This window comes from Chiloscyllium plagiosum, chromosome 17 (genome assembly GCF_004010195.1).
Source record: "Chiloscyllium plagiosum isolate BGI_BamShark_2017 chromosome 17, ASM401019v2, whole genome shotgun sequence".
Classification (NCBI taxonomy): domain Eukaryota; kingdom Metazoa; phylum Chordata; class Chondrichthyes; order Orectolobiformes; family Hemiscylliidae; genus Chiloscyllium; species Chiloscyllium plagiosum.
In genome coordinates this window covers 32,643,373-32,670,848 of record NC_057726.1, presented here as the reverse complement: position 1 = coordinate 32,670,848, position 27,476 = coordinate 32,643,373, and the positions used below count along the sequence as shown (strand labels likewise).

The following is a 27,476-nucleotide window of genomic DNA, read 5'->3' as shown; positions in this document are numbered from 1 at the left end:
TTCAAGGAGCTATGAACCTGCACTCCAAGGTCTCTTTGTTCAGCAACACTCCCTAGGACCTTACCATTAAGTGTATAAATCCTGCTAAGATTTGTTTTCCCAAAACGCAGCACCTCTCATTTATCTGAATTAAACTCCATCTGCCACTTCTCAGTCCATTGGCCCATCTGGTCAAGATCCTGTTGTAATCTGAGGTAACCCTCTTCGCTGTCCATATGCCTCCAATTTTGGTATCATCTGCAATCTTACTAACTGCATCTCTTATGCTCACATCCAAATCATTTATATAAATGACAATAAGTAGAGGTACCCAGCACAATCCTTGTGGCACTCCACTGGTCACAGGCCTCCAGTCTGAAAAACAACCTCCACCACCACCCTCTGTCTTCTACCTTTGATCCAGTTCTGTATCCAAATGGCTCGTTCTCCCTGTAGTCCATGAGATCTAACCTTGCTAATCAGTCTCCCATGGGGAACCTTGTCGAATGCCTTACTGAAGTCCAGATAGATCACATCTACTGCTCTGCCCTCATCAGTCTTCTTTGTTACTTCTTCATAAAACTCAATCAAGTTTGTGAGACATGATTTCCCATGCACAAAGCCATGTTGACGATCCCTGATCAGTCCTTGCCTTTCCAAATACATGTACATCCTGTCCCTCAGGATTCCTTTCAACAACTTGCCTACCACTGATGTCAGGCAAAATTCTTTGGATTCCCCTTAATTCTATTTGCCAAAGCTATTTCATGTCCCCTTTTTGCCCTTCTGATTTCCCTCTTAAGTAAACTCCTACTTCCTACTTCTAAGGATTCCCTCGATCTATTCTTTCTATACCTTACATATGCTTCCTTCTTTTTCTTAACCAAGCCCTCTGTTTCTTTAGTCATCCAGCATTCCTTATACCTACCAGCCTTTCCTTTCACCCTAACAGGAGTGTAATTTCTCTGGATTCTCGTTATCTCATTTCTGAATGCTTCCCATTTTCCAACTGTTCCTTTACCTGCGAACATGTGTCCCCAATCAGCTTTCGAAAGTTCTTGCGTAATACCGTCCAAATTGGCCTTTCTTCAATTTAGAACTTCAACTTTTAGATCTGGTCTATCCTTTTCCATCATTATTTTAAGTCTAATAGAATTATGGTCGCTGGTCCCAAAGTTCTCCCCCACTGACACCTCAGTCACCTGCCCTGCCTTATTTCCCAAGAGTAAGTCAAGTTTTGCATCTTCTCTAGTAGGTACATCTACATCCTGAATCAGAAAATTGTCTTGTACGCACTTAACAAATTCCTCTCCATCTAAACCCTTAACACTATGGCAGTCCCAGTCTATGTTTGGAAAGTTAAAATCCCCTACCATAACCACCCTATTTTTCTTACAGATAGCTGAGATCTCCTTACAAGTTTGTTTCTCAATTTCCATCTGATTATTAGGGTGTCTATAATACAGTCCCAATATGGTGATCATCCCTTTCTTATTTCTCAACTCCACCCAAATAACTTGCCTGGATATATTTCTGGGAATATCCTCCCTCAGCACAGTTGTAATGCTATCCCTTATCAAAAATGCCACCCCCTCCTCTCTTGCCTCCCTTTCTATCCTTCATGTAGCATTTGTATCCTGGAACATTAAGTTGCCAGTCCTGCCCACCTCTGAGCCATGTTTCTGTAATTTCTATGATATCCCAGTCCCATGATCCTAACCATGCCCTGAGTTCATCTGCCTTCCCTGTTTGGCCCCTTACATTGAAATAAATGCAGTTTAATTTATTAGTCCTACCTTGTCCCTGCCTGCCCTGACTGTTTGACTTACCTCTGTTCTGAACTGTACCAGTCTCAGATTGATCTCTTTCCTCACTGTCTCCCTGGGTCCCTCCCCCACCCCCTTACTCCCGGGCAGCTCTACCAAATCTCCCTGCCAGTATATTAGTCCCCTTCCAATTTAGGTGCAATCCATCCTTCTTGCACAGGTCACTTCTACTTCAATGATCCAAAAATGTGAATCCTTCTCCCATACACCAGCTCCTCAGCCATGCATTCATCTGCTCTATCCTCCTATTCCTGCCCTCACTAGCTCGTAGCACTGGGAGTAATCCAGATATTACTACTCTCGAGGACCTTGTTTTTAAATTTCTGCCTAACTCTCTAATCTCCCTTCAGAATCTCAACCTTTTCCCTTCCTATGTCGTTGGTTCCAATGTGGACAATGACGTCTTGCTGCCCCTCTCCCCCTTGAGAACATTCTGCACCCTTTCTGAGATATCCTTGATCCTGGCACCAGGAAAGCAACACACCATTCTGCTTTTTCGCTGCTGGCCACAGAAACGTCTGTCTCTACCTTGAACTAGAGAATCCCCTAACACAATTGATCTCTTGGAACCCGACGTATCCCTCGTTGCATTAGAGCCAGTCTCCATACCAGAAACTTGGCTGTTCGTGCTACGCTCCCCTGAGAATCCATTATCCCCTACATTTTCCAAAACAGCATACCTGTTTGAAATGGGTATATCCACAAAAGACTCCTGCACTAGCTGCCTACTTCTCTTACCTTTCCTGGAGTTAACCCATTTATGTGACTGTATCTGAGACCTCCCCCCCCCAACTTCCTATAATTGCCATCCACCATATACTGTTGCTATTGCAAATTCCTCATTGGTTCTAACTGTCTCTCCAACCAATCCATTTGATCTGATAAGATTCGCAGACAGCAGCATTTATGGCAGACATAATCCACAGTAACCCTTAAACTCTTTTTAAACTCATACATCTGACAAGAAGTACATATCACTCTATTAAAGGCCATTTTTGCTCCTTCACAATCTACAGATCCAGAAAATAACACCATCTTATTCGTCTACAAACACTGCCCCAGGTTAAATGAATAGTTATGGCTTATATTTTAAGTTTCACTGAAGTGTTTATTTCATGTCGTGGTCTTGAGAGTTTGATAGCTACTTCCTTGAGTAGTTGTGTGACTTAGCCTGAACTTTCTCAGTTTTGGATAATCTCTTCAGGATTCTAACCAAACAGTTCTGGTCTGGTGCTAAACTGTTACATTGAGGTAATTTATTTCCTTATTCGTCTGCTCTAGACTCTGTGTCTAGTAGAACCTGTTTCACATGTTCAACTTCAATCAGGGTTAAAAACCTCCTTCTTCTAGATCGAAAGTGAGTTAATATTTACTTTAATATTTACTTTTCAATATTTATCTAGTTGTAAAACACTCACGTTGACACCAAATCCACATTATCACCCCAGAGTGCAATCTCTTACAGTGGTTGGAAAAGAATCCATGGTTCCAGAAATATTGACAAGTTAATCATTAAAACACTGCCCACACACAAGCGAATACCGACATGCCACGAAGTCAATGTCCAAACATATAAATAACTAATATTAAAATTTACAAATGTAAATTACACATCTTTCATACCAGTGGTTTTGCATAATTTTCATACAATTGATGAAAGACCCATTGCGAGTATGTTACAATCATTGGCCTCTGCAAATATGTTTTCCAATTACAAGGAGAGCAATAATAATCATTTTTGTATTACTAAAATGTTGACTTTTTGGTAGGGGTTTTATTTTGAGGACAGAGCTTGCAGAACTTGCTTTGTAAAATCGGCAGTTTTTAGGAGTTTTTCTTGCTATCAGTTTCCAGACTACAATAAACAAAAACAAATTGCTGGAAAAGCTCAAAAGGCCTAGCAGAACTGAAGTTTTGTGGAAGGGTGAATCAACCCAAAATATTAACTCTGAATTCTCTCCACAGATGCTGCTAGATCTGCTGGGCTTTTCTAGTAATTTCTGTTTTTATATCATCTTATCATTGTTCATTTAGCATTTAGTAAAACAATGCTGATGGGATTGTGATAGTGGGGCCAGTTAGAAAGAGAGCACAGTTGTTAAATCGTGCTTAGAGCTCCACAGTGGTCATTGAAATATCAGTTAAGAATGTAATTGGAGTATTGTGGACAGTTTTGATCTCCCTACCTAAGAGAGGATATATTTGGCGTAGAGGGAGTATAGTGAAGCTTCACAAGGTTGATATTGGGATTAACAGGACCTGTTGTATGATAGATTGGTTCAACTGGACTTGCATTCACTCAGGTTTAGCAGAATGAAACAGGATCTGATTGAAACATACAGTGAATCCTCTGCGCAATCACAAATTGTGAATTCATAGAATCCCTGCAGTGTGGAAACAGGCTAGTTTGGCCCGAAAAGTCCACACTGGCCCAACAAGTCCACAGCAACCCTTCGAAGAGTATCCACCCAGACCAAGACCCCTACCCTATTACTTTTACCTGTCTTCTGATTAATGCAGCTAATCTACAAATCCTGAAACACTATGGGCAATTTAGCATGGCCAGTTCACCTAACCGGCACATCTTTGGACTGTGGGAGGAAACCGGAGTACCCAGAGGAAACCCATGCAGACACTGAGTGAATGCACATACTCCACACAGACAGTCGCCTGAGGCTGGAATCGAACCTGGGTCCCTGGTGCTGTGAGGCAGCAGTGCTAACCACTGGGCCACCTGTGTCACCTATCCCTGCAGAAAAAAAACCCAACAAAAATCAACAGCTACAGACAAAAATTGCTTATCTGCAATATTTTGTAACAATTTAAACCGCTTTTTAATAAACACTGCACTTGCAAATTTCATCATCCATAGAGGTTCTTGGGAATGGCGCCCTTGCAGATACTGACAATATATAATTTAAACAGGGCTAGACAGAGTATATGCAGGGAGGATGGTTCTTCTGGCTGGGGAGTCTAAAACCAGGGGTTACAGTCTCAGAATATTGTTTAGGCCTTTTAGAACTGAGTTGAGGAAACATTTCATCACTGACAGTCGTCAACATGTGGAATCTGCTACCATAGAAGGTTGTGGAGGTTGGGTCATTGCGTATATTCAAGAAGAGATTGATCCATTTTTAGTTATTAAAGACATCAAAGAAGATGGAGAGAGAGCAGGAAATGGCACTGAGATAGGAGATCAGCAGTGAGATAGGGCTCAATGACCTACTACTCATTGTTTCAATGTGTCTCTAAGACAAAGAAACCCAGAAAGCCTTTGTACATGTAAAATAATTTGCATTCGTTACTTATTCCATCTGTTTCAGGAGTTTTGGAGAATCATCAGTCTGAGGATGGGATTGAACAACCAGTTTTAAAACGTCAACGAGTAGACATTTCAAATGGGCAGCCAATGCAAGATTCTACAGTAAAGGTAAATTTGAAGGAGTGTGTATTTTTGTCAGATGAAGATTTTACGAGGTAATGTATCAGTGTCATTGCTTAATACTTCTCAAATTTATGGCAAAATAGGTTGATGGAGTATTGCATTTTGTCGGTTTTGTACCTGAATCCTTTGAACATGACTTATCTCTGCACTTCGATGTCTGTAAAAAGTTAAAAACTGATTTGGAATTAAATTGTCAAATAACGTAAGTCACCCAACTCTTGGCTTGCATGTCATTCTCTCTAGAGCTACACAGTGTGACCTCTGGTTATGCCTTGCCATTTTCCTTTCTTCCTCGTGTGGAAATATTCAACCTATATTTCTAAATACACTGATGACCCAGATGCAATACAGAATTATGCTTTATCACAGACAGAAGTCTGCATTTTGCAATTGCATGAAAATATTAAATTCTATTAAAAAGGAACAGCATAACTTTAGTTTGAGTTATGTTAATTTCTGTGACAGACCACAAATAACTAGGTCAAAAATATAGGGTTAATGCTCTTTGCAAATTATCGTCAAAGCTGTTTTGGGTAGTTGCTTAATTTCTCAAAGTTACCAAAGTTGGAAATGAGATGCTAATACTAGATTTAATTAAACAATGTAATAATACAAGTGTCTACCTCTTCATTAACCAACGGTCCTATAAGTCATCTTTATAATATTTTCTAATCAACCTGTTCAGGGATGTTACACACCTGGAGCAAGTGAATATGAACTCAGGCATCCTGACTGAGAGGTAGGGACACTACCAATGCATCATAAGAACACTAAATAATTTTATATTTGGATGCAGGTTTGCTCGCTGAGCTGGAAGGTTTGTTTTCAGGACAATGAATATACTGTTAATATGCTTTGACCCATTGGCAGACATCTGGATTCTGTCCAGTGCGGAATGGCAAATATTTGGGAACTCAGGAGATGGTACCTTTAGCTACCTTGAACTGCAAAGCACCCACTCAATTGTGTAATCAAATCTCTGAAGTGAGTTCTGAGTCTCCACAACATTTTGGTTCAGATGGGAAAACTATCACTGAACCATGACTCATGAAATCCATTGTTATTGTAATGTTTCACTGAGGTAGAATTTGCTGGATTGGTATATTTGAAGCTTGTCACTTTAATTCCTCATTCCACATTTATTTCCTCATTCTTCAGCTCAAACTTTTTGTGTGAATTAATAGAATGGTGCAATGATGATAAGGCACCTGAGATTTTAGTGAATGACAGGTGGAGGAAATAAGTTGCAAGAGTGTTAAGTTGTGTAAAGGAAACAACAAAAAGATGGAAAGATCAAGTCGATAAATCCAGAGAGATAAAGTGCCAAAAGAGAAGTAAGAAATAATGTAAACCTTGTCTAGGAACGTTTCATTATTTCTTGCAGCTCCAGAAATTCATTTGTTTTGTTTTTTTAAAAAATTATTTATTAATTCATGGGATATGGGCATTTCTGGGTAATAAATTTTTGAAATTTATTATCCATCCGTAATTGCCCAAGGGGGCATGTGTAGCTAGACCAGGTAAGGATGGCAGTTTCCTTCTGTGAAGGACATTAATGAACCAGAGAGGTTTTTCCTGACAATTGACAATGATTTAATGGACTTCATTAGACTCCTAATTCCAGATATTTTTGAATTCAAATTTCATCATCTACCATGGCAGGATTCAAATCCAGGTCGCAAGATCAGTGTCTCTGGATTAATGTTCAAGCGATAATATCACTAGGCTATCATCTCTCTGGATCTTCACCACTGAATGATAGTCTAGGAATGTAAATCTTGTGTGTTGTTTAAAAACTTAATATAATTTCTTATGGCAAGTTTACTTCATACTCCATACAAATTTGTAATGTTATGAAACTCTGGTGAAGGTTCACAGCAAGGTTCTAGTTTTGCAAAGCAAATGACGGATTGGCGCCTAGTAATTTCTGATGATTTACATTACTTACGTTATCTCTTCTTTGCCATAATAGCTGAGTATTTTTGTGTTCTAAAACTGGCAAGTGTCAAGAACTGCACATTACTTTGCCATCAAATATTGATCATTGATTTCAATGCTGGTGCCACACTTAATTTATGATTTGGAGATGTTGGCGTTGGACTGGGGTGTACAAAGTTAAAAATCACACAACACCAAGTTATAGTCCAACAGGTTTAATTGGAAGCACACTAGCTTTCGGAGCGCCGCTCCTTCAACAGGTGGTTGAGGAGGACACAATTGTAAGGCACAGAATTTATAGCAAAAATCTGTTCAGTCAATCAAGGTATTTTCAATGTATAATTTCAGTTGCATCACTCTGTAAACTTTTGCTATAAATTCTGTGCTCAACAAATGTGTCCTCCACAACCACCTGATGAAGGAGCGGCACTCCGAAAGTTAGTGTGCTTCCAATTAAACCTGTTGGACTATAACCTGATGTTGAGATTTTTAACTTTATACTTAATTTAAACCACTAGGTGGTAATGTTGCGACATATCCACTGGATATGTACACTTGTAAGTGTATAATATAAAAAAGCTGTGTTCATTTTCTCTCAAAACACATCATCATCCAAAATGCTTTGGGGGAAGTAATTCCAAATTTATGTGATTTAGGTGAAACATCTGATGTAATGTATTTTTGAATAGTGCATTTTGAAACTTCATGGTTGTGCTGTCTCCATATTGAAAAAAAAATCTCCATTGTGTATGTTTCTTTTTGCCATACTTAGAATTATATGACACTTGAATGATGAACCATTTGGGCAGACTTTACTAATGTTTTAATCCAATAGAATAACATTTGGATAGTGAATTGACAAACTAATAAAATAGTGTTGGGGTAGGATGGCATACTGTAACTAGTCACAGGGATCAATGCTGGACCCATAATTAGAGACAATATATATTAATGATTTAAATTACAAACTTGAATGTACTAATGCCAAGTTTGTGGATGACACAAAATAGATGAGAAAACAAGTGGCGAGGATGTTTCAAGAGTCAGTACATGGATAGAGGCAAGTTAAGTGAGTAGGCAAAATGAAATATAATGTGGGAAAATGTGAGGTGATGCATTTTGGTAGGAAGAATAGAAGAATATTTAAATGGAGAATGACTGCAGAAAGATGCAGAACTAAGGGATTTGGAAGTTCTTGTCCACAAATCACAGAATTTATAGCATCAGAGTTCAGCCTGTAACACAGAAGGCAAAAGGAATGTTGGCCTTTATTTCAGAGGGGAAGGAGTATAAAAAGAGGGAGGTTTTGCTAAAACTGTAGAAGCATTAGTCAAACCACAGCTAGAATATTTTTATTTCTTGATTTTTATTAGATTCCCTACAATGTGGAAACAGGCCATTTAGCCCCACCAGTCCACACCGACTCTCCGAAGAGTAACCCACCCAGATCCATTTCTCTCTGACTAATGCACCTGACACTATGGAGCAATTTAGCATGGCCAGTCCACCTGACCTGTACATCTTTGGATTGTGGCAGGAAACCGGAGCACCCGGAGGAAACCCACGCAGACACGGGGGGAGCATGCACATTCCACACAGACAGTTGCCCAAGGCTGGAATCGAACCCGGGTGCCTGGCGCTGTGAGACTGCAGTGCTAACCATATTGTGAACAGTTTTGAACTCCTTTATCTAAGGAAAGCTGTACTGGCATTGAACGTAGTCCAGTGAAGGATTGTCAGATGAGCCATGTCATTGAATAGTGGAGCTGATTGGATGGGCTGAAAGGCCTATTTCTGCTCCATATGTCTTATGGTCATTGTTAAAACTACTGATTTAAATTCTATAAAAAACATTGCAAATAATTTTGTAAAGTCTTCATCAAATATTTACACATTTTCTCTTTACCTTATGACACTTGATTTCAGTTCTTGCTATCACATTTTGGTTTCCAACTTCTCAAATATTCCTTTGAGCCAATTATTTGTGTCTAGCATTCGATATTCAATTGGAAGCTATTCTTAGAATTTAAACTTAGAATAAAAGTTTGCAAGAGATTTGTCCATGTAAATAAAGAGGCTGATTCATGGTACTCATTGTCATTGAACGGATAAAATCCAAATATACTTATGAATTTGAAGATTTGACAAGGATCCAAAGTTGAATCATTTATATGTTCAATATCAGATGCATTTGAAATGTTTATTCATTCAACAAGACTGCAAGTTGTAAATTTATAATTTTTTTACATCACTTTACTGGCAAATGTAATGGGTTATTTTTCTCCTTTCTGTTTACAGTCTATTCTCTTTGACATTAATCAAGCCATTTGTTTGCGTCTTGATAGTATTGAAGCCAAAATTCAGGCTGTGGAAGCAACTTGCAAAGCTATTGAAGAGAAAATAGACTTGGTTTTTAATAAACAAAATAGTCCTATCCAGGTCCCTATGGTGGCAGGATCTCCTCTGGGTGCAACACAGACATGGAATAAAGTTCGCAGGTAAGCCACATGCTTTGGAAACATTTGGAAAAATGTGTTGCAAGCAATTTGTGTGCCATAAAAATATGAATTTTTCATTTAGAGTAACAGAATGTTGTATAGGGTGCAGTTCAAATAGTTACAAACTGCTACATGAGTTCGAAAGGTAGGAGTTTTTATAATCTACACATGAAGATGAATATGTGCAACAGCTTTGAGTGATCTTTTTGTCTTTTCCTGACATTACTTGTGTTATACTGATAAGCTTGTTATCATGAGCTTATCATTTTAGTATGATGAATATCATTGCTGTATCTGTAATTACCAACTGTGCAAATTGATAATTGGTATACTAATTAAAACAAGTACAGTCTGAATTTATGTTGTTTTTAAAATTCTGAATCCATGCTGCAAAGACACCTTTTGGGTAAAGGTTTTGGGTCCAGACTCTGCCTTCTCTGCATGGACGCTGCCAGTCCTGTAGAAATTCTGCAGCAATTTGTGTTTTTGTTTTGGTTTTCTTTGCAACTCGATTAGGTGATTGTTGGATCAGAGAGTTTCTACACAAAACTGACATTTTGCTGACCAACCTAAAATGGCTTTACGTTTAAAAGTTATTAAAAGAAGTCAGTATGGCTACAGAAATACTTTGGAGTTAATCATTAATACCTTTATAGATATAAACCAAACCTGCATGCCATGAGTTCAAAATCCAAACCCCAAAGCAAATGACATTAAAATCCATGTAAGTTGTACATGTTGCATCTCAATTTCAAAACTTTACTTAGTACTTAAAAGTAGTTCTGCTGAACCAATTATTTATTTAATTTAGGGATTATAACACAAAATATTCAAAGGTTCATCTAAAACCTTAGTGCACATATACTGTATGGAACAAATATATATTTTGATATCAAACATTTCTGTTTAAGATATTTTATGGGGCAATATTGAAATCAGATGACTTTAAATGTGATAGTAGGATCCCACTTTTTAAAGAAAAATCAGTCTCGCCCTGATGAACAGGTTAATATAAGCCAAATAACTGCCAATGCTGGAAATCTGAAAGTAAATTGTGGGGAGAGAAAGAGTTGATGTTTTGAGTGGAATAATTCTCTTTTTGGAACTGAAAAGTCATTATTCAACTTGAGATATTAACACTCAAGTATTTCAACGGATGCTGTCATAACATGCACAGGATGTGGTTTGCATGTTTCATTGGCTCAAAAATAAACTCTTAACTCAAATGCCCATTCAACAACATACATTTTCATCGTCATTATGCTGTTTGTTAGTTTCACAAACATCCTGCTGTTTAGATACTATAATTCTATCAAAGCCTGGATAACAATAACTCATTGTTGGCTGAATTTGTGTAATGTCAAAGCATCCTAAAATCACCTCGTTTTGGTTTAACCTCTATTTCTGATGATTAAGCTTTCATAATTTTGGTAGAATATTTAATAACTGAATCATCATTTTGAATTTTGGGTAAAATTTTGCATATTATAAAAGTTCTGTGGTTCTAAATTATAACCAAATAGTGAATGCCCTTCTTGTTAGGTGGGGTAAGAGAAATGGGCATTGTCTCTGGAATTGTCAAAATATTTGTTCTTTGTTTATGCAAGATACCAAGGAGAGATGATGATAACTTGCATAATTATTAGTAGTGTTTACAAACCAGAGTATATCAAGCCTGTGGTTGCAGAAGTGGATCTCAAAGACCTAGGCCGAATCCCACTGTGAAATTTGTTTTCTTCAGGCACTGATAAAGTTGCAGGTCTTTTAACCACAAGTTTATGTGATTGAATATCATTTGAAAACCATACACACGTTGTAATTTTAATGCTATTAGAATAATGGGATACTAACTTTTTATTATGAGAGGAATTGAACACATGAGTGAGGATATTATGTTTCAGGCATTTGTGAGATCACACCTTGAATACTGTGCGCAGTTTTGGTCTCCTCGTTTTAAGCAAGTGTGTAAATGCGTTGGAACTGGTTCAGAGAATGTTTACTGGATTGATACCTAGGCCAAAGTGAGTACTGCAGATGCTGGAAAAGCCCAGCCGGTCAGGCAGCATCCGAGGAGCAGGAAGATCGACGTTTCGGGCAAAAGCCCTTCAATCAGAAATGAGCCCTCCTTCCTGATTTAGCCCTTCTGATGAAGGAGTTTTGCCTGAAATGTCAATTTTCCTGCATCTCAGATGCTGCCTGACTTGCTGGGCCTTGCCAGCAACACACACTTGACTGATGTCTAGAATAAGCGAGTATTCTTATGAAGAAAGTTTGAACAGACTGATCTTATTTTCATCAGGGCTCAGAAGAGCAAGGGATGATTTGATTGAAGTGTATTAGATCTGATTGCTGTAGAGAAGGTGGACTTGGATAGGATGTTTACTTACATAGTTGAATTTAGAAACTGGGAACAATTTTTACAATTTGGGGTTTGGCTTTTGAGGGCTGAGATTTCATGAGCTCTTGCCTCGTGGTTATAGTTATGTGACTTTGGAGCTGTCCGCCTCAGAAGGCGTTGGAAGCACGAGTAGAGGAAGATAAGTTATTTGACAAAGGAATCCAAGGTAATTGGGGATAGATGGGAACATGGAATTGTAAACACAAACAGATTAGTGGGCGGCACGGTGGCACAGAGGTTAGCACTGCTGCCTCACAGCGCCAGAGACCCGGGTTCAATTCCCGCCTCAGGCGACTGACTGTGTGGAGTTTGCACGTTCTCCCCGTGTCTGCGTGGGTTTCCTCCTGGTGCTCCAGTTTCCTCCCACAGTCCAAAGATGTGCAGGTTAGGTGAATTGGCCATGCTAAATTGCCCGTAGTGTTAGGTAAGGGGTAAATGTAGGGGTATGGGTGGGTTGCGCTTCGGCGGGTCGGTGTGGACTTGTTGGGCCGAAGGGCCTGTTTCCACACTGTAATCTAATCTAAAAAAGAAAGAAAGAAAAAAGAAAGAAAGATAACCCGTGTGATCTTGTTGAATGGCGGAGCAGGCTTGAAGGGCCTAGCAAACTACTTTTGTCCCTAATTTGTATGTTCATAAATCTAGTTGAAGTGGTTCTTAGAAAGGAGAGTAAACTATTTTTGGAATTGAGCAAATACCCCCCATTCTTTTTAATGCAGTATCCTAGAATATTTATGATATGTTTCATTGTATTGTCACAGTTATTTAAAGAAAGCTAATAGAGTCATAGAGATGTACAGCATGGAAACAGACTCTTCGGTCCAACCTGTCCATGCCGACCAGATATCCCAACCAAATCTAGTCCCACCTGCCAGTACCCAGCCCACATTCTGATTATGATTCTCAAATGACTTCATGATAAAGTGCATATATTTTGCCAGTGTCTGAGTAAACTATAAAATTTCAAGGTTTTTATGTAAAATTATTTTAAAACCTGAGCTGCTGGTTTGAAGCAGTTCTGGCTGGCAAATAGATATTTGCATCTTATAGTTACAGAGGTCTACTGAAGAGTGAAATAGGTGAAATAATATTCAGATAGATGCTGTTATTTTTTTCATGAGCAATCGTATTTTTCAAAATCATGATCTGGGTGTATATTTTGTTAAAAACATATTCTGTATTTACTTGACAAATTATGTTTTATTCTCTGATTTTGTTTTTTGGATTATTCTGTAGTTATTCTCATCTTTTATTTGTTTTTTTTTTGCAGTACAGTACCACAAACCACTGTAATATTAAATAGTGATCGACAGAATCCAATTAGTTCCAAAGTTGCTGGACAAGAAGAATCTTTAGCTCGAGGAACAGACACCCTGGACAATATTCTCAGCAAGTTAGTGAAACTCTAAAATTTCACTTCATTTTCTTGTTGCATCACGATTAATGAGGTTTGTTTACGAGTCCACTTAGTGACATGCTTTAAGAATTTTAGTTCAACTATATAATTATAATTAAATAAAAGCAGAAAGTTTTGGCAGTATTCAGCAGGACATGCAACATCTATGGAGACAGAAACAACTAATATTCCAGGTTGTTGACTTTTCGACAGAAATTGGGAAACCGTTTCAGCATGTAAGACTAGAGGTTACAAAAATAATAAAAAATGAAATGAGAAAGAATGAAAAAGCCAGAACACATGTCTCATTTGTAATACTAATGAATTGACAGCACAAGTTAAAATAAGTATGTATGATCTGGCAGTCATTAGAGAAAGATGGTTGCAAGATGACAACAACTGGAATCTGAATATTCAACGGGATGTACCTTTTCGGAAGGATAGCAATCAACGTAAAAGTGGAGGTGGAGTTCTGTTACTTAGTATGACAATAAAGAGAAATGACATTCTAAGTTGTACAGAACAAGATATACAATCAGTTTGAGTACAGGTAAGAAGTTACTTGTAGGAGTGGTTGATAGGCACCCTAACAATCTCACTCTGACAGAATATGCAGGAAGCAATAATGGGCCTATCAGAAGGGTACAGAGAAAATCATTGAAACTTTTAATTTACATATAGGTTAGATTAATTAAATTGGCAAATGGTCATCTGGATGATGAGTTCACAAAGTGTTTCTTTGAGCAGCACTTTTTTTTGTTCTAGGAAATCTGAGTTGAGGCTACACTGGGGTCATTGACATAATGAGTATGTTCCTGTGTAGTCGTGATTATGGTATGATTGAATTTCACAGTCAGTTTGAGGGAGAAAAATAATATATCTGAGACTGATGTTTTAAATTATGAGAACATGAAGTAGAGCTGGCAAAAATGAACTGGGAAATTCGATTAAGGGTATGTCAGTGGAAATGCAGTGGCAGGTATTTATGGAGAGATTTCAAAATACACAGAAATGATGCTTTCCACTGTAAAAAAGACAAAGGAAAGGGTGCATTATCTGTGACTAATAAAGGAAGTTGAAACTGTATCAAATTTATAATTCTGCAAAGATGAGTGACAGGTCAGAAATTTGGATAGAGTATAAACGATATCTAAGAATGATTAAAAGATTAATAAGGTGGGAGAAATTGGAGTACAAAAGAAAACAAATTAAAATATAAATAATAGAGTATTTACAAGGAAAAGAGTAGGTAATCTTTGTCCTCTACAGAAGATTTGGGCAATTAATAATGGAAGATACAGAAATGGAAATTAAATTAAATAGATGTTTTGTACCTGTCATCATTGTAGAGAATACAAACAACATTCCTGAAATAAACTCAGTTGAGTTTTTTGAGGAAGTGATGAAGATGATTGAGGCTAATGCAGTGGATGTTGTTTACATGGATTTTATTGAAGCATTTAACAAGGTTGCTAATGGTAGGCTGGTCAGAAGATTAAGTTCCATGGGATCCATGGGGAGTTGGTGAATTGGCATGTTGGATATAATCTTGGCTTGGTCATAGAAGACAGAAGGGTGGCTGTAGAGCAGTGGTTTTTTCTGACTGGAGGTTTGTGACCAGTGGTGTTGCTTAAAGATCAATGCTGGGATGACTTGCTTGTAATATATAGATGATTTTTGATGAAAAAGTAGGTGGTCTGATAAGTTTGCAGGCAACTTAGACATTACTGGAGTTATGGATAGTAAGGAAGATTATAAAAACATCAATTGGAAAGTTGGGCAAGAAATGGCAGATGGAGTCTAATCCAGACAAATGTGAGGTTATGCATTTCAGGAGGTCAAATATAAAAGGAAAGTACAGTGAAACTCTAAAAGTGTCAACACAAGTGGATTAAATGGTAAAGAAGACCTATGACATGCTTGCTTTTAATCGTCAGAGCATTGAGTATAAAAGTTAGCAAGATTTAGTGCAGTTGTGAAAGACTTTAGGCTACATTTGGACTGTTGTGTGTAGTTCTGGTTTTCGCTATCAGAAGGATGTGAAGGCTTTGGATAGGGTGCAAAAGAAGTTTACCAGAAAGTTATGTTCGCAGTCAGGAGAGTTTGGGCAAACCTTTATTATTTTTGCTAGAGTGTTGGAGACTGAGGGGTGACTTGATAGAAATACATTATGAGAGTCTTTTTCCCAGAGTGGAAATGTCAAATACTAAGAAGCATAGGTTTAAGGAAAAAGGGGAAAAGTTTAAAGGAGATGTGCGAGGTGGTGTTTTCTTTTACAAAGTCATAGAGTCATAGAGATGTACAGCACGGAAACAGACCCTTTGGTCCAACCTGTCCACACCGACCAGATATCCCAACCCAATCTAGTCCCACCTGCCAGCACCCGCCCATATCCCTCCAAACCCTTCCTATTCATATACCCATCTAAATGCCTCTTAAATGTTGCAATTGTACCAGCCTCCACCACATCCTCTGGCAGCTCATTCCATACACGTACCACCCTCTGCGTGTAAAAGTTGCCCCTTAGGTCTCTTTTATATCTTTCCCCTCTCACCCTAAACATATGCCCTCTAGTTCTGGACTCCCCTATCCCAGAGAAACGACTTTGTCTATTTATCCTAATCCATGCCCCTCATAATTTTGTAAACCTCTATTAGGTCACCCCCCAGCCTCCGACGCTCCAGGGAAAACAGCCCTAACCTGTTCAGCCTCTCTCTATAGCTCATACCCTCCAAACCTGGCAACCTTTTAAATCTTTTCTGAACCCTTTCAAGTTTCACAACATCTTTCCGATAGGAAGGAGACCAGAATTGCACGCAATATTCCAACAGTGGCCTAACCAATATCCTGTACAACCGCAACATGACCTCCCAACTCCTGTACTCAATACTCTGACCAATAAAGGAAAGCATACCAAATACCTTCTTCACTATCCTATTTATTTGCGATTCCACTTTCAAGGAGCTATGAACCTGCACTCCAAGGTCTCTTTGTTCAGCAACACCTCCCTAGGACCTTACCATTAAGTGTATAACTCCTGCTAAGATTTGCTTTCCCAAAATGCAGCACCTCTCATTTATCTAAATTAAACTCCATCTGCCATTTCTCAGACCATTGACCCAAATGGTCCAGATCGTGTTCGAATGCACTGCTATGGGATGCGGTAGAAGACAGACATGAGCCACATTTAAGGGGCGTTTTAACAGACAGATGAACAGGCAGGGAACAGAAGGATATGCACCATGTGCAGGCAGATGCAGTTATTTTTTGGAATAACATCATGGTACGTACAGACGTGGTGGGCCAAAGGGCCTGCTTCTGTGCTGTCCTGTTCTATGTTTCTATGTTCTATATAAATGTGAATTAGAATTTGAAAGGGAATGAAGACCTAATCAAACAAGTCCCTAGTTTCCCATGGACTTCACCTTGTTGTAAAAGAAGTTGCTTCTGAGGTGGCAGATGCATTGGTTTTTAACTTTTCACAATTCTAGAAGGCCCATCAGGTTGGTAACTAGCAAATATGACTCCTGTGCTCAGAAAGGGAAAAGAGGGAGAACAAAAGCATGAAAAGATACAGGCCATTTAGCTTAACATCAGTTATGGGAAAAATACTGGGATCTGGTATTAAGAAGGTTATCGTCATAAGTAGGACACGTGGAGCCTGCAAAGTGATAGAGCCAAGATAACTGAATGTGCAAATATTTGACAGATGGAGCATAATGTCATTTAAATGTGGACTTGTGCACAATGGCAAGAAGAATAGAAAAAGCTGTATATTATTTAAATGAAGAGAACTTTAAGAACTCCAAGGTATGGAGAGATATAGGTGTCCTGGTACAAAAATCACAAAAAGATGATATGGAGGTACAGCAAGTGATTAAGAACACAAATGGAATGTCGTTTATTGGAAAGGAAATGGAATTTGGAATAGGAATGTTTTGTGACTGTTGTACAGAGCATTGGTGAGACGACATCTGGAGTACTAGTCTCCTTATTTAAACAAATAGATCTAGTTGGAGAAGATTCAGTTTGGAAAAGATTCACTTGACTGTTACCTGGGATAAGAGGTTATTGACTGAGAGATGTTTGGACAGGCTGGGTCTATATCCATTGGAGTTTAGAAGAATGAAAGAAAATTTTAATGAAATATGTAAAATCTTGAGGGGACTTAGCAGGGTGAATGCACAAATGATGTTCTCCCTTCTTGGAGACTAGAACTAAGGTACCATTTGAAAGTAGGGGTCTCCTATTTAAGATTAAATGAGGTGCATTTTATCTGAGGGTTCAAAGTCTTTGGAACACTCATTCCTAGAGAATGATGGAGGCAAGATCATTGCATAGTTTTAATACAGAGGTAGATTCTTGACAAACAGGAATTTGAAGGCTATTGAGATATGCAGGGTTAAAAATCACACAACACGAGGTTATAGTCCAACAGATTTAATTGGAAGAACTAGCTTTTGGAGCGCTGCTCCTTCATCAGGTGGTGCTTCCAATTAAACCTGTTGGACTATAACCTGGTGTTGTGATTTTTAACTTTGTACACCCCAGTCCAACGTCGGCATCTCCAAATCATGAGATATGCAGGAATATTTTGTTGAAGCCGCAGTCAGATCAGCTATGATCTTATTGAATGGCGGAACAGGCTTTGGTGGCCTCATAGTATTTTCCTTCTCCTGCTCCTCATTCACATTGCACAACTTTTGGGGTAATCTGACTCTTTGTGTATTTTGGTGTACATTAAATTGTGTAATGGTCCAAGGAGCAACGAAACAATGCCATGATTTTCTGCTCATTGCTGAAGGCTTCTTTGGCAATATTGACTTCCTGCCGGAAAGGTTCTTTGGCCTGCCTCAGCGAAACACTTGATTCTCTGCTTTTCTTTGTTTCTTTAAAGGTATTTTCAGTAAATTATCACAGCCTGACATCACCAATGCTGGTTTCTTTGCCATTCTCAGGGTTGAATTTTTTTTGCGGATTTGCTTCGAGTCCCTCTGGCAATGTTATGATGTGGCTGTCCCCAAAAATACATATTAAGCCACTGTTTAAAAAATTGAGCAAGTATTCATCTCCTTGACGTTTTGAGGGAATTCTTAATTGAAAATTGTAGGCTATTATTGTTATAATTTGTTCAGTTAAGATAATTGATAAAATTTTAATATTTTGAAAATGATTCTAATTTTGGTTAGAAAGTCGTCTGCATTTAACAGTGAAATATGAAACCTACATGATGGTTGCAATTATATACAATAGTTCTCAAATGTAATTTTGATAGCTTTGATAGCTTCTATATAAAGTCTCCAATAGCAGAAAAACTCTACAACCATAGTAATATTCTTTATCATTTAGGATCAGACATTTTGTGTGCTGAATATCAAGCATGGAAAAGAATTATGTTAACATGCATCCTATGACGAGAATTAGCAAATGCTATAGTTTGTTGGTACTGCACATTTTGATTCTCGAGCTGATTCAACATGGAGTTAAATCTTGAAAGGTATAGTGGAGGCTCGGTTTGAAGGCCTCAACTCAAGTTTGAGACAGCCCTTTTTTCAAATGTTTTTTTCATAGACCAACAGAACATTCTGCAAAAGCATAGTTTCAAAGAACTGGAAACAATTTCTGTTAAGCATACTTATTGATATTTGGTCACTAACTTCCAATCAATCATAATTTATTTTAAAATTTATCTTTGGTCTCCATACTCTGAATTAACCTAGTGAATTCACACTTAGTATTTGTCTGTATGTTACTTCCTAATTCATAATGAAGGTTGAAACTTAATCTATCTTTATTATCAAATGGCAATTTTTTTCTTCGTAGCATACTTCAAAATTAACAGAAATTTGAAATGAAAACTCAAAAGACATGTAACATGCTGATCATATTCCACTATCATAGATTTCACAAAACTTTCTCTCAAAAGTAAAAGTCTGGAAAGTAACAGGTGTAATTGCTATGTAGAATATAAAGCATGAATTTCTGAAAGCATTTGACTTGTATCATGAATCTTATCACGTATTACTTCTGGCACTCTTAAATTGAAAAACGTAGTTGCACAATATTTTTTGCAGTTCCTTTGTACGTCACAAGTAAGTTGCAGTTATTTTAAAACGCATTTAACTAATTTTTCCTTTAAAAAAAAATACATGGTTTCTGTAATCCTGGATGTGAGGAGAGAATTAAAGTGATTGGTTCACAATAATGTGAAAATGTATGACATCTGCCAAGTCTTTGCAGATTCTTTTTAATATACAGTTATGAACTATGTTTATATGATTTCATGGAATTTAGCTAGTGAGAAAGAATTATTTTAGAATTAATGTTAACAATTTGCAAATCATATGGTGAATGATAAATCCCTAAATATTGTTTTGATTGTTGTTGATCTGTCAATAACATATAGGCTAACAAATTGCTTTATTACTTTTTGTATTTTTTCCTATTTTGGGACAATTAAGTTCAATGCCAGGGAGGCGACAAAACACAATAATTGTGAAGGTTCCTGGCCATGAAGATAGCCATACAGAAGATGTTGAAAGTGGATCTGAAGCAAGTGACACCGTTTCAAATAGTGGTCAATCAGGTGGTCAGAACTTGGCCCCAAATGTTACACTCATTACATTGAATTCTGAAGGTAGGCATTAGACTATCTAAACTTTGAAAAAAAAATCATTGTTGAAACTAATACTGTTCATAGAAGTGATTAGTGGCTTCCCTTTTAAGTTAACTTGTGGAAGTGCTTTGTTTCCCTTTTCATAAACAGTTAATGCTTTACTTGAAAGCTTCTTGGTACTTGCGAGAAATCCAAGAGAACTGGCTGATCTCTAGAGACATTGCACATAGCAAATCACAATTATGGTCACTTTCTAAATTAAAAAACAGGAAATGCTGGAAATACTTTGTAGTCAGGCAGCATCTTTAGAGAAAAATCATCACTGTTTCAGATCTATGATTTCCTTGGTCGCTTTTTAAAAATTCATCTGATGTCTTCAGGTTGCTGGTAATTTATTTCTCTGTTTTGTACCTTGCCTTTCCGCTCTCCTTCTATCTGGGAGTTAGTGTGTGATATCATGAGAAAGGATTTTCTGACAGTTACAGGGTGCTTTTACGTGGAGTTTGGAGGAAAATGTGGTCTTCATATTCTTGGTTTCTACTGGAAAATTCTGGGAAACCTTAAATTATTTATACATAAATTACATATAAATCACTGCCACTAATTCTAGTTGCTGGTGTCAGTCTAGGTGACAAATATCACGTGAAGAAGGACATCCATAAAAAGTCTGTTTGGTAGATAGGTTCAATCTTGATGAATTTAAATAGAGTCATTACATATTATTTGGCTGTTTAGTACAGGGATGGAGATAGCATCGTGGGAGTGTTATGAGTAATCGAGAAACTCTGGCAATGTTAGTGGAACTCTGATTTGAATCCTGCCACAGCCCTCTGAAATGGCCTAGCATTCCGTTCGATTATACCTATAATTAAAGTGTCTCAGAAAGGGATGAAACAGGTATTGGCATTGATATATGCATTGGAAACCCCACTAGTGACCATAACAAACTGCAAATTCCTTCTTGCAAATATCTGGGGGCATCCTGCAAAAAATGGCAGAGCTGAATCACAGACTCATGAAGCAATAATCTGATACAGTCATACTCACAGAACTGTAGCTTACACACAATATTCCAGATAACGCTATCATCATCATCTCTGAATATGTCCTGTTCTGTAAGAGGACCAACCCAGCAGAGGTGGCACACAACGATATACAGTTGGGAATGTGACACTGACTCTACATCCTATGAAGTATAATGGTATTAAGTCAAACATGGGCAACCTCCTGCTGTATACCACGGCCAGTTAAACAATTAGTATTCCTCCATGTCTAACACCACCTAGATGAAGTACTGAGGATGGCAACAATGCAGAATGTACTCTGGCTGTTGGAATTTCAATATTGATCACCAAGACTAGCACAGTTAGCACCACTGCTGACTGAGCTGCTGGACTGGGTCTGTGGCAGTTAATGAGGAAAGGAGGTAGAAATGTACTTGACCTCAATCTCACCAATCTTGTGCTGCAAATCCATCTGTCCATGACAGTATTGGTAAAAGTGACCACTACACAGTCCTTATGGAGACAAAGCCCCATTTTCACATTAAGACCATCTGTTATATTGTTTGCCACTATCACTGTTTGAAATGTGACTAGCTTCAAATGGGACAGACTTCAAACCAATCTAACAACTTGACCCTGGGCATCCATGATTCACTGTGGGCCTTTGGCAGCAGAATGATACATAAATGCATTCTGCAACCTTGTGGTCAGGTATATCCATTGCTCTACCATTATCATCAAGTCAGGGATCAACTCTTGTTCAATGGACAGTGTAAGAGAGCCTGCCCAGAACAGAACTAGGTGTACCTAAAATTGGGTGCCAACTTTGTGGAAGTAGAAAATAAGATTGCTTGCATGACAAAGAGTAGAAGCAGTAGGTAATTGACATTTTTAACCAATTCCACAATCAGCAAATAAGATCTAAGTCCTGAACACCTCCAACTGCAGTGAAAAATCAACTCACTGGAGGAACCGGTCCCACAAATGATCCTCAATGGTGAGGAGCCCAGCATATCAGTGAAAGAGGAAGCTGAAGGATTTAAAACCTTCTTCCACCAAAAGTACTGAGTGCATGATTAAATTAGATTCCCTACAGTGTGGAAACGGCCTTTCGGCCCAACAAGTCCACACCAACTCTCCGAAGAGCAACCCACCCAGACCCGTTTCTCTCTGACTAATGCACCTAACGCTATGGGCAATGTAGCATGGCCAATTCACCTGACCTGCACATCTTTGGACTGTGGAAGGAGACCAGAGCACCCGGAGGAAACCCACGCAGCCACAGGGAGAACGTACAAACTCCACACAGACAGTTGCTCAAGGCTGGAATTGAATCTGGGACCCTGGTGCTGTGAGGCAGCAGTGCTAACCACTGAGCCACAGTGCCGTCCATTGATCCACATTTGCTTCCTCCAGAGGGCTCCAGCATCACTGATGCTAGTCTTTAGCCAATTTGATTCACTCCACATGACATCAAAAAAATGGCTGGAGATGCAAGATACTGCAAAAGTTATGGGTAATGGTCTTGAGGACTTGTGCTCCAGAATCTGTGTGCCCCTGAGCCAAGTTAGTCCAGTACAGCGAGAGCACTAGCCTCGACACAACAGTGTGTAAAATTGCCCTGGGTATGTCCTGCACACACAAGCAAGATGAACACAAACTGGCCACTTAACACCCATGAATTGACATTCGATCAGTAGTAAAGTATTGGAAAGTGTTACCAACAAGGCTATCGAGCAATAAGCTGCTCGCTCATGTTCAATTTTGGGTTCTGGTAGGGCCACTTCATTCCTGACCTCATTACAAACTTGGTTCAAACATGAACAAAAGAACTGAATTCCACAGGGAAGATGAGAGTAACTGTCCTTGACCTCACAGCTGCATTTGACCAATTATGACTCAGAGTCCTATCAAACTTGAGTCTGAGAATCGGTGAGAAAACACTGTCTTCCTGTTATAGTCATACCTGGCACATAAGACAGTAATGATTATTGGAGATCAGTCGTTTCATTTCCAGGATATCTCTGCAGGAGTTCATCAGGGTAGTATCCTAGGCCTAGCCATCTTAAGCTGCTTCATCAGTGACCTTCTCTCCATTATAAGGTCAGAAGTGGGGATGTACATTGATTATTGTATGAAATACGGCACCTTTCATGATGACGCATACTGAAGCAGTCCCTATGCAAATGGAGCAAATATCCAGGTTTGGGCTGACAATTGGCCAATACCTTGCACACCACACAAGTGCCAGACAGTAACTATCTCTAACAAGAGAATTAACCCATGACTCTTTTGACATACAATACATTACCATCATGTGGACCCCACTATCAAATATCCTATGAGTTACCATTGAGTAGAAACTGAACTGGACTAACCTTATAAATACCGTGTCTACGAAAGAAGTCAGAAGCGAGGATTGGCAAATCCATGGCAGATGCAGTATAATTTGATAAATGTGAGGTTATTCATTTGGGAAGCAAAAACAACAAGGCAAATTACTACCTGAATGGCTGTAAATTGGGAGAAGGGAGTGTGCAAAAGGACCTGGGTAACCTTGAGCACTAGTCGCTGAAGGTAAGTTTGCAAGTGGTAAAGAAGTCAAATGGTATGTTAGCCTTCATTACGAGAGGTTTTGAGTACCTGAGCAGGTATGTGTTGTTGTAGTTATACAGGCTGTTGGTGAGGTCACACCTAGAGGTGAAGTCTCCTTTGCTGAGGAAGCATGCACTCGCTCTTGAGTGAGTGAAGTGAAGGTTTACTTCTGCAGTGGTTCCAGAAGACAGCTTATTGCCACTTAGTCGAGGTTGATTCCAGGGGTGGTGGGATTGACATATGAGGAGAAATTTGACGAGGTTAGAATTGTTTTCGATGGAGTTCAGATGAATGAGGGGTGATCTCATAGTGACTTAAAATTCTAACAGAACTAGACAGGGTTAGACGCAGGGAGGATGTTCCCAATGGTGGGTGCGTCCAGAACCAGGATCACAGTCTGAGGATTCAGGGTAGACCATTTAGGACAGAGCTGAGACATTTTTTCACCCAAAGAGTGGGCGGCACGGTGGCACAGTGGTTAGCACTGCTGCCTCATGGAGCCAGTGACCCGGTTTCAATTCCCGCCTCAGGCAACTGTCTGTGTGGAGTTTGCACGTTTTCCCCGTGTCTGCGTGGGTTTCTTCCGGGTGCTCCGGTTTCCTCCCACAGTCCAAAAATGTGCAGGTTAGGTGAATTGGCCATGCTAAATTGCCCGTAGTGTTAGGTGCAGGGGTAAATGTAGGGGAATGGATCTGGGTGGGTGCGCTTCGGCGGGTCGGTGTGGACTTGTTGGGCCGAAGGGCCTGTTTCCACACTGTTAGTAATCTAGAGTGGTGAGCCTGTGGAATTCATTACTACAGGGACTAGTTGATGTCAAAACATAGAATGTATTCAAGAGGTGGCTATATATTGCATTAAAGTGAATGGGATCAAAGGTTATGTGGAGAAAGCAGGATTAGGCTATTGAGTTGGACGATCAACCATGATCGTGATGAATAGGCTTGAAGGGCCAAATGGCCGCCTCATCCTATCTTCTATGTTTCTATGAATCATGCTGCTGCTAATTGGTCTCCCCTAAAGAACAGACACTATATACAATGCACAAGTCAGGGATTTGATGGAAACCCTGTATCCATGCTTCCTTACTTGAGTGAATGCAGTTTTAACTAACCTCAAACCTGACAACATTTGTGACTAACAGCTGCATGATTGCATCACATTCACAAGCATTCACTCCATCCGCCACTGATACTCAGTAAAGCTCTGTGTACTAACTATACGATGCACTGTAAAAATTCACTAAAACTCCTTGGACAGCACTTTCTAAACATTTAAAAGAACAACAGCAGCAGATGCTTGGGAACACCAAGTTCTCCTTCATGTCGCTAATCATCCTAACTTAGAAATATATTGCTATCCCTTCAGCGTTGCTGGGTCAAAATCCTGGAAATCCTTAATAGCATTGATTATCTACTTATATCAAATGGATTGCAGTGGTTCCAGAAGACAGTTTATTGTCACTTTGTTAAGTGTAGCTAGAAATGGTAATAAGTACCTAGCCAACGATGTCCAATTTGCACGAATGAATAAATGACGGATAACATTGCATCTGAGATATATGACTGCCAAACCACTTCGAAAGCTATCTCTTGGATCCCAATACATGGTTCATCTGCAGTCACACCACGTAGATGATCGCACACCAAATTTGAATTCCTCATCTGATGGATGTGATGGCCTACTAGAATAAAGTGTCCAGGTAATTTTGCCCTTCTCTGTGGCGCAATGACTGCAGCTTCCAGCTTCTTAATTCTGATCTGGAGTTTCTTAAGCTGCAAAACAGTTTTCACTCTGTAATATGTTAGCGTCCAACGGCTTGTACATGCTGCAGCAGTAACACATCATTTGCCTTGCCATCGCTACCATTAAAAAGAAATTCATTATTCTAGAATCCTTACTTCTTTTCACTTGTAATTTTTGTTTCCAAAATCTTACATTTAAGCTACTTTTAAGAAAAAATGGAGAAAAAAATACCAGAGTTGTTACCACAAACTGAAGACCTTACTTTTACGTTGAAGACTATAAATGTACTCCAGTACTACTGACCAATTCACTGCTGTCCCTACACTCTCATCACATTGAGGTTTGTGATATCACACCACCACTGGTCTCCCTGAAGATATCTTTTATCTCCCTCCGGTTCACTAAATGCCTTGGAGACTTATATTCCCTACAGTAACTTAAAGCTCCTCTGCACCAGATTCCCACTTTGAACCAAATTTTGACATGTACTCAGTCAGCTGAAGTCTCTACTCCCTCTGACCATGCTCCTTTCTTCATTCGCCCTTTCAAAAGGGCAAATATGTTTCCCCCAATACAACAAAATAATTTTCTTTTCAAAAGCAGAATACATGAATTTGGTAGCCCTTCCATTTAGACTTGTTCCTCCCTAATTTCAGATACCAAAACATACTCCATCTAGTCATTACTCAGCACCAGCAGGGTCTACAGCAGAATAAGCAGTTATGGCCAGTCGTGTGGTTTCTATGAAACCTTGTATTTTTAAAAAAACTTCTCCAATGCCCACAGTGACTTTTCAGTAACTTATTTCAAAGAGAGCATTCCAGGTATTTCCACAAGATTTGAAGTAAATCAATTTTCCAACATCTTCAAATTTTAAGGCCTCCAAGCAAGATTAAATATGAAACAACTTCATAACATTGTTAATGAGTGAATCCTATACAGGGTCATAGAGACGAACAGCATGGAAACAGACCCTTCGGTCCATCTCATCTATGCTGACCAGATATCCTAAAATAATCTAATCCCATTTACCAGTACTTGGGCCATATCCCTCTAAACCCCTCCTACACATTTGGCCATCCAGATGATGTCTTTTAAATGTTGTAATTGTACATGCCTCTGGCATCACCCTCTGTGTGAAAAAGTTGCCCCTTGGGTCCCTTTTATATCTTTTTTTAATAGATATTTTTGTTGGAAATTTAACATTTTTACAAGTTTACAAAAATAAAAAAAACTCAAGTACAAACATTGATATACAATTAAATCTTAAATAAATAATAACCAAAATTTGACAAAAGAAAAATACAGAGAGAAAAAACAAAACTCAACTAACGACTAATCTAACCTACAACTAACCAGAGTGCATAATTAAGTCTCTTACATTATTCAAAGAAGAGAAAGAAAAAAAAACCCAACGGATAACACAGAAATTGGGTAGTGAGATACATGCTCGGAATGTGTTAACATCAAATGTAACAAAACCCGTATTCGTGCGGGATTCCTCTCCCAAGGGGCCCCAGACCAGCCAGGTTTGCAATCTCAATTACATAAAAGCCCTTGTTAGGATAGCTGAAATATCTGTATTTATATAATTCAAGAAGGGCTGCCATATTTTATGAAATAATTCGCTCTTTCGGTGCACCATATTTGTAAGGAAGTCAAGGGGAATACATTCCATAATTAATCTGTGCTAATTTGAAAGTCCAGGGGGGCCCTCAGCCACCCAGTTTACCAAAATATTTTTCCTTGCACAGAAAGAGAGAATAGAAAATAATCTCTTCCCATGCATATCCAGGGAGGGTAAGTTCGAAAAGCCCAAAAGGAGAAATTCAGGGTCCACTTTAATTTCCGTTCCTAAAATTTCTGTCAGGGTACTTGCTACTTTAGAGGCAATGTACAAGAGTGCCCACCTCTATTTTACATTTGGGACACATTGGAGATGCTCCTGCCTTAAATTTTGCCAATCGAACCGGTGCTATATGGGCCCTATGAAGTATCTTCAGCTGGATAGCCTGAGTTCTGTTACAGATGGTGATTCTTC

The 27,476-nt window shown here is 38.8% G+C and overlaps 1 protein-coding gene across 4 annotated transcripts in view; it reads left to right on the top strand.

The window, feature by feature from the left end:
• LOC122558347 (BTG3 associated nuclear protein) overlaps positions 1-27,476 on the top strand; it is a 251,305-nt gene that overhangs the window by 43,233 nt on the left and 180,596 nt on the right. For all 4 annotated transcript variants that reach the window (XM_043706808.1, XM_043706809.1, XM_043706807.1 and 1 more), the window contains exons 3-6: positions 5,129-5,235; positions 9,487-9,686; positions 13,352-13,474; positions 19,939-20,114. In XM_043706808.1, the coding sequence (XP_043562743.1) occupies positions 5,129-5,235; positions 9,487-9,686; positions 13,352-13,474; positions 19,939-20,114 (606 nt within the window). The remainder of the gene's footprint in view (positions 1-5,128; positions 5,236-9,486; positions 9,687-13,351; positions 13,475-19,938; positions 20,115-27,476) is intronic.